This window comes from Argopecten irradians, chromosome 7, assembly GCF_041381155.1.
Source record: "Argopecten irradians isolate NY chromosome 7, Ai_NY, whole genome shotgun sequence".
In the NCBI taxonomy this organism is placed as follows: domain Eukaryota; kingdom Metazoa; phylum Mollusca; class Bivalvia; order Pectinida; family Pectinidae; genus Argopecten; species Argopecten irradians.
In genome coordinates, this window is record NC_091140.1 from 14604402 (window position 1) to 14613668 (window position 9267).

Consider the following 9267-nt stretch of genomic DNA (forward strand, 5'->3'; position numbering starts at 1 on the left):
TTGTGAGAACAGTTAGTACAAAAGGAAGCAATCGATTTATGATCGCCCATACAGTCGTAATATTTAGAGCATAAGTAATGATAGAACCAAATGGCTCTGTTGTGAAAGCGTCTTCTAAAATGAATGACTGATGACATAATCATGAGATATCTCCAGGAGGTTAGAAGCCATGGTCCACATAAAAAAAATGTTGGAAAAACCAGTGTCGAAATCAAGTCGATATGTGCGTATACATGCCACCATTCATCTTATTGGTACAAGTATAGTGATGCGAAACATTTAATAATTATTTTCGTCATAAAGCATCAGCATTGCCAACAATCTGCACCTTACGATTTGTGCTTCATCCATCTTAGTAGTCGAAATCATTAAAGGAAATCGAGTTAGGTTTATATCTATATATATTTTGAGGCATTAATTGCTTTTTATCAAGTAACCGAACAAAATGTTATCACATCATAACATCATGCTCTTCTACTGAATCAATTGTAGATGTTGAAATGAACAGCAGTGATCGAAATCTGAGCAAAGTTCAAAGGTCATTCTATTAAGGCTCTTTTTTATTATCTTTTTATATTTTTTTTTAAATCAAGAAATTATATTTTAAAAAAATATTGACGAGATCTATATACAGTTTAATTAAGTCTAATAAGTAAGAATATGTGTATACATGTACATTGTATGTACATTTTAAAAGATGCATGTGTAACGGATTGGCGAGAGAAATCTGCTTCATAAAATCTATTCGGGAAATATATATATACATGTACTGAAGTCAGAAACAAAGCCAACATATTTCCAGTGAAGTCAGTTTATTAATAAAACATATAACGTTAACAAGTATAGAAATATAAACGTTTGTATCTTGTTTAATATGTTTAAATATATATATATGAAACATGCAATGTAGTTTCCGATATTCTCTTGTTCACGAGGTCAGGACTGGTGTATATCTAAGATGTATCGTAGCTGGAAAAGAAACAAAAAACATTTGTTAATAAATATGTATTATTCCTTATCGTTTTAGCTTCGAATCGCCAAACAAAGTATACCGTCTAGCTGGTTGTTTTCGCGGAGATGATATTTTCGCAATTTTGCGGCACATTGCTAGGATCGCGAAAATTTGATCCATGAAATATTTAAAATGGTTGCATGATCTCTATCCTTAAGTCCAGAGTCGCGATAATTAAAAATAGTTAATAGCTATAATGTATCATTAGTACTTCTATATATGCGACATATGTGGAAACATATTTATTTTCATTGTCGAAATTGAATAAAAATATATAATGATTGTAAATTAAACATTACAAAAAGCATATCATATTGAAGGTTATACCGAAACACTGTTTTTTTTTACATAAAAGAAAGAAAGATGATAGCTTGAGTAAATAGAACAATGTTTAATCAGTCAGATTTAAACTTATAGTACTACCGATGTACATATGGATAGTAGATTATTTCACTTACATGGTATATATGTATATAGCTAATACAATTAAGTAAGGCTATTCCAATGAATCCAGCATATGGTATGAACATAAGAAATTCCTGAAAATAAAAGATTTCCCGAATCAAACAAATTGTTACATTGTAATACACTTAAAACGTTACAACACTAAAAGACGATGGTGGGGGGACTGATACCAACATTGGATGAAAAGTAAAAAAAAATATATAATTGATCAATAAGAACGAAGCCAAAAACTAATATCCTCATTTTTTGAAAAAAACTAAATAAAACTCCTGTCCACTTTGTGTCCTTTTATCATTACGGTATTTTTATTTCAGAATATTTTTATTGTAATATTACATTGGGATTGGGCAACAGACAATGCCTACATTAGCACTCTCTTATTATCTATTATCTCATTATTTAGTCTGTCTGGCATGTATATTGAGAGTTAGAGTTACCCGCCGTTGAGGATAGGCATTGATAGTTACACTAATAGTTCGTGATTGAAATTAAGCCCTCTACAACATAACCAATGGCATAACAAGAAATACATAGCTGCAAGGAAAGACATGTTGTCATTTGAAGAGCTACACTGATAGTTCCAATTAAGAATGCTATATATTTTAATTATGTTCACCCATTCAATATGTTCATCAAATATATAAACATCGGTTTTTGTCGACTTTTTATTTTTTGGTGAACTAAGTGACTGTACTTTATTTATCGCAAAACGATTTCTTATTAAGTATTTGTTGCAACTGCAATTTAAAAAGATTTTACAGCATGGTATACTTACCCATATTTTGTCAGCAAAGATAGCGATTTGTATCATAATGAGTATAGCTTGAGAGCTGCCGAACCGCCACAGATACATGCTGAAGAAGGTTACTACTGTGTGTAGGGACTCTGTCTGCTTCTCCTGTCAAACGTAAGTATTCAATATATTTATACAATAATACTAAATATACAACAATACTAAATATAACATTTAGAGGTTACACAATGAGTGGTTGTTGAATATTGAATTTATTCCACACGAGTGAGTTATTTTTTTAAAGTTAAAAAGACACGAGCTTTAGCGAGTGTATTTTGTAACTTTTAAAAAATAATTTACGAAGAACACTACATGATTTTAGGAAAAAATGTATAAAAAGAAAATTATTTCAATTAGTAAACACCGTTTTTACTTGTGCTGTGTCGATTACAGAAATCATTGAAAACGCTTAACTTGTCATGTACTATTACGTGGTATTTTTGTAATAACTATGTTAAGACTTCCCTTGTACATTTGTACCTGTCAATTCTATAAGGTTGAGGAAAAAATAAAAATATTTTCGACGAGACATAAAATATAGACTTCATTAATTAATTGGTTAAGACTAATGAGGTATACGCTGAACGCACAAGGACAAATATACAAAGTAAACACATTATTCTATCGCCTATCGTTCAATGTGTAGCTTTTTATTCATTTTAGTGATATATTGGTTGTGCATCAATTATTTTATTATATAAATTGCCTATTGGTTTTATACCAGCAATATAGTTGTTAAAATCGTTTCATTTTCAATCCATCATGAGATATTTATCATTCGAAACGACATTATCGGAAACCTTTGTATCTTAATGTCTCAAACGACAAGGCAGTTTTTCGAGTGTATCACGATATTGTTTGTTTAATGTAATTATTTTCACTACGTTTCATCAAAGTTAATTTAGACGACCATTGTTTATTCAGTAAAAGAAAATTGAATTTTGTTTTATAAATATATACACACGAAGCAAATAAGTATACTCAAAAAATGGGGCGAAATTACGACCATAAAAATGCAATCATTGTATACATACTTGACCAAAATATCTAAAGACATTCCTTATTTTATTGTTTATTCCACATTACTATTACATTTTTTTTGTAGAGTAATTAACTATTAAATACATTATTTTTTAGAACAGACGACTCAAACATTACAATAGATAACATACTAAACCTGAATCATATTTTAGTATTTTACATCCCAATGTAATTTTATGTTTTACTGATAATTTAAATGAAATTCGATATCTTCCTTTGAAAGAAACTTAAATTACACCCTAAATTAGCGATTAGAACACATTCAGGCACAAGCAAAGAATAATGTCCGAAATACCGATGATATTTTTTCGCAAAAGGAAGATAAAGTCAGATGAAATTACAAAAAAGAATATTACAGTTTCTATAGGTTTGAATATAAACCCTATCCATTCAACCTAGTTTTATATGGATGAATATTACGAACACCAATTAATATCTTCTAAATCTTTTAACTTATTTCACAAAATTATCTGTTTGCAGACTTAATTGCCACGAGCTGTTGAATATCAATGATGGCAGGTTAAAGAGTGTAGGTGCATAGTTAATTTCTGGCTTGAAATATTGTCAACGCACTCGGTGATTCGGTGAGTTCGAGTTATCCCTCTTACTACAGCGTATACAATCCCACCCCACCCCCAAAATACTCGCGCCTTCGACGCTCCCTAGCTTATTTTGCAATTTTGCGTAATCTTTAATTTCCTGATTGCGACGCCACTAGCTATAGATGTGTACGAGGATTTTATGTAATGATATATTAACAAAATAATGTGAAAAAGTATATAAAGTATACATGGTTGAGTGTTGAATTGATATCCTCTTGTGTACGGACACTTAATGTGATGTAATATTTAGATTATTTTTAATGCATAAACTAGAAGACAAATCGAATATGTCAAGATTGAGTTGAGGATGAAGAAAATCTTGAGGACCTTTGCTCCCCCCCAAACCATACGTCTCATCTTCCTACGCCACTGGTTAAGTATTAACTAATTATGAAGCATATGGCACATATCTTACACTTTTATCCTGACATCAACGATAACGTGACAGACCTATCTCAAAGTGAAGTGTTGACCTATTAGAAAGAAGATATACCGCTATCTCTACATCAGCGATAGTAACTACACTTATTGCATACAAGTAGAAAAAAGAGATAAAACATATATGTGATTGCAATATCAACATAAAGAAACTATGTCATATTCAAAAGATGACTTGATCTGTATTCAGGACATCTGAGGTATACATTTAATTATTTTAATGTCGAATTCGTGATCTACATAGAAAGTAATATCGATAAACTATAGCATCTGTTCATTTGACATTGATTAGCAATATAAGGTATTTAACTTACACAAATTTATAAGTATCTCGTTGGCATTAAAAACATATAACTGTGTGTCAGTTTTAACATATACATAAACCTGTACAGGTATAATATTCATAATGTTTTATGTAAATTGACAGGTGATACTCTAATCAGGTGTATTGCATTGTAATCACTTTCGATAGCTTGATTTTGATTGCATTGATTTATTTTCACCCTTGCGATTCATCATCTGATTGCCATTACGACAGTGCCTGAAGGCTGATTATACCAGCTTTGTAGAATTGTTTCATAACCTAGATTTGTAAGACGGTTTCATGACCTTGATTTGGAGGACTGTTTCATGATATAGATTTGTAGGAGTCTGACATGACCTAGATTTGAACCGAAGTTTTCAGTAATAGGATTTCCTTATGAAAAGTGAAAATGAAACTGGGTCCACGATATTATTTATGATATTTTATTGCAGTCAGTACAATTAAGATACGAATATATGATATGTGCACAACGACTAGTGATGTAGAAACACAAATTGCTACGTCATTGTTATGACGTAAGTTTCATATAAACCACATGGCTATACTTACAGTCTGCACCGATGTCTGTAAAGGTGTCTGGAGGATCTCCGCGAATGCTTGAACGACATTATCCCATGTAGCACTAGAAGCCAATATGATGATACCGAACGTGAGCGCCTTGAGAAATATGTAATTCTTGGTTGCTTTCACTCCAAATGATTTAACTGGATAATCCTCCTCATTTTCACGTCCTGTCAGAAAAGATTTTGACTGTGGCAATAGGTCACGTGACACAATGACCGGAGGATTCCGCCAAAGATAAAACAGACATCCAAAAGCAAGTGCAACTCCACTGAGGATGTCACAGTCAACGTCAACGAAGAAACCTAAAGATGTTCTATGTGATTTGTATACAGGATTCCCTGAGGTATGACGGAACACAACTCCGTCTAAGACATCTAACCACATCCTGTATAAGAAAACCAACACCCCGATGCGCCTATACTGAAGGGAGTCCATGGATACAAGTTTCCCGGATACAAATCCAAGAATTAATCCGCTAATGCTGATAACATTTGGTGTAAGTATATGATAAATCCCAGTAGGTTCAAAAGTGCTCACCAGTAATTCAGCAATAGGATCATCTATATAATGTGACATATGATCCATCATTAGTAACTTCACCGATATAGGGCGCAGAGGTGAGTAACCGGAAGGGTTCGGAGGTTCCATAAGTGTTATAGTCTGGAGGGATTTGTAGAGTAAAATATCCATCACAAGAAAATAGATCACAAGTATACCTCCCAACACACAGGCAATAGGTCCTACTCGGCAGTATTTCCATCCCCAACACCACGCCATGTTGGGCTTCCGCTTGAACTTTACAGAATGTAACTTACAATGTTCTAACGATGCCATCATATCCTCCATTTTCTTTATATACTACTATTTACCTCCAACCCATCCGTGACGTAATGATGCGTTGTCACTATTGGAGTTCCTGGGTGGTGCGAGTACGCCGAAGTGTCCTATCCACAGGTGAGTGTGATACCGCGACCCCAGTTCTACCTGTAATATAAACACAGTTTTATCTTGAGTCTTGATGGATGATTATATAGTTGAAAAGATAACGTATCAGCGGTAGTTGCGTACGTACGTCACACAATGTCGTCGTCAAGTTCACGATGTTGTGATAAATTTCCTTGAACATTGAACCACACAAATGAAGCCGCGAGTGTGGACTTAAGGGCCGTAAGTTTTACGCTAGCCTGCGTTCATTGTTAAAACCCCACAATCAGAGGGCTTGATACATGACGCATCTCAAGATCCGCATCAGATATTTAAAACATATATAAAAGGTCCTGTCTAGTTCTATTAACACGGTCATTTTTTTACGATTTTTATGAAATTAGCATTTTGATTCAAAAACACTTGACAACAATGTGGTTACTTTAAATAACAATGATACGATATGTATCAGGGGTCACCGTGGCGGAATATGCGGTGAAAGTATCGGGAAATCTACATAATATGTAACAATAGTCTTCCACTTCAGAATCGTTGACTGAATGAAGACCCTATTGAGGTATTTAGTTACAAAAAATGTATAAGTTAAGCACAAATCATAGTCCATTTTCCTCTTTAGGATCTCTGTCATTTTTATCATAAAATTCATATTATTAAAGAGAAAATGCAATCATGTAGTCGTTAACGAGCAATATATCCATTATATGGATATATATGTATCATAAATCGGTTCATACGTGATATGGATATATACAAGTATATTTATCATTAATTATCCGTTATGTGGATATATATGTATCATAAATAGGTTCATACGTTACATGTAAGTTGTGATAGTTCCAATATATGGATATATATGTATTATAAATACGTTCATACGTTACATGAAAGTTGTGATAGTTCCAATATATGGATATATATGTATTATAAATAGGTTCATACGTTACATGAAAGTTGTGATATTATCCATTATGTGGATATATATGTATTATAAATAGGTTCATACGTTACATGAAAGTTGTGATATTATCCATTATATGGATATATATGTATTATAAATAGGTTCATACGTTACATGTAAGTTGTGATAGTTCCAATATATGGATATATATGTATTATAAATACGTTCATACGTTACATGAAAGTTGTGATATTATCCATTATGTGGATATATATGTATCATAAATATAGGTTCATACGTTACATCTAAGTTGTAATATTTTCCATTATATGGATATATATGTACATGTATAATAAATAAATTCATGCGTTAAGTTGTGATATTATCCATTTTATGGATATATATGCATCATAAATAGGTTCATACGTTACATGTAAGTTAGTAAGTTGTAATTTTTTCCATTATATGGATATATACATGTATGTATCATAGATAGGTTCATACTTTACATTATAAGTTGTGATATTTTCCATTATATGGATATATATGTACATGTATCATAAATAGAGTCAAACGTTAAGTTGTGATATCTATAATATAACCAGTATGTATTTTATGGCAATCTACCCATGCTGCATTTTCAGCATTATTAAATCCTGAATAGAAACTTGTATATAGGATTTACCACTGTAAACAACGATATTGGCGATTTGAATAAGACAATTCACGCTTGATTACATAACTAAGGAAATGAAAAGTTTATAGTTTTACTGTAGCATCTCTGACAGAGTATCTCTGACGAAGGTGTTCATGCATGGTAGCATGTCTGTTTATCACTTCAGTAGATGAACCGTGACATTCTCTCCTTCATCGAAAAAGGCATTCATCTGCACTTACAGTTTCCCGACGAAATATCATTGACACATACTAAATTATTTACTTTTCTTTTAAGACAAATGTAACGTCAATCAATAAACTAATTCTGAATAAAATGTAACCTACCTGTTATATTGTTGATCAGCAGCACAGGTAAAACTATGTCATCTCCTCTCACCTGCCTATCCGAGAATGGCGTAAACATAAGATCTGGCGTCACGGTCGATTTGAATTGAGGTCACATGTGCTAAATGTTTCCCTTCACTGATTTTAATTCCATTTTGTCTTAATGAACAGAAATACCAATGGGAATATTCCACGACTGTTCCCATCAATAAATGTAGCATGTGAGTGTTATAAGCATTACCTTACCTTGAAGCTCTATATTACAGTATCTACAGATCTGTTGGCAAATATCCTATGGCAGTACATCGGTGACATAATTTGCGTTTATGAATCATCAACAATTATAAACGTATAAGTAAAAGAGTCGGGGATTATTACGATGCTGCTAAGTACATATAGATATTATAATTAAGGTTTGCTCACTTCTGAGGCTCTATATATAAAACTTAAGAGTACTTATTTGTAATTTAAATAAGTATTTTCATACCACTCACACAAACATTAAGAAATAGTCCATTTGTCAATATTTATCATATTTGAAGCAAATTCATATTTTTTATGCCAATACCACAACATCGTGTAAAATCTAGAATATAATTTTCCATTAATTGCAGATTTTATTTTGGTAATTAAAAAAGCAAAAAAAAATAAATAAATAAATAATGAACTACTTAAGGATGGTTCAACATTTCGTAATTGTGATTCACTTCTCGGATCTGCAAGGTCAAAGGTTATATATTTCATATGATTATAGAGTAACTAGTATAGTGAAGTGAGAATCAAACCAATTCAACACTCAAAATTCAATCCCATCGACCTCTCTAGATAGTGTGTCTACCAGAAACTGTTGTCCGGAGGTCCCACACGTTGTCTAAATGATTGAAGCTACTCCACTAATGTGCCATCGGCGTTTACATTTGAACATTGTATGTTTTCTTTTATTTCTTTCATGCAGAGTGCTATTGATTTTATCTATCTAAATGTTGACAATTACTGACTTCGATTCTGTTTATCAAACTAGTTTCTCATAGGCTAGATCTTGGCTAGATATCGGAGTGTCAAATTTTGAAATGTTTTTCACAATTAGAAAGTTGTCTTCATTTAATATGATATGGCAATTTGACATTTAGATGAAATAACATTATTAAAAAATTTAATAGAATAAAGTAAAGGTGATAAAAA

The 9267-nt window shown here is 32.1% G+C and overlaps 1 protein-coding gene across 1 annotated transcript; it reads right to left on the reverse strand.

The window, feature by feature from the left end:
• Nucleotides 1–795: 795 nt before the first annotated feature.
• On the reverse strand, nucleotides 796–8362 carry LOC138327630 (ceramide phosphoethanolamine synthase-like). Its single transcript, XM_069273892.1, has 5 exons — nucleotides 8082–8362; nucleotides 5226–6220; nucleotides 2253–2375; nucleotides 1471–1551; nucleotides 796–969 (listed from the first exon to the last, which is right to left on the reverse strand). Exons 2-5 carry the CDS (start codon nucleotides 6084–6086, stop codon nucleotides 937–939), a joined length of 1098 nt encoding a protein of 365 aa, XP_069129993.1. The 5' UTR covers nucleotides 6087–6220; nucleotides 8082–8362; the 3' UTR covers nucleotides 796–936.
• Between the last annotated feature and the right edge of the window lie 905 nt (nucleotides 8363–9267).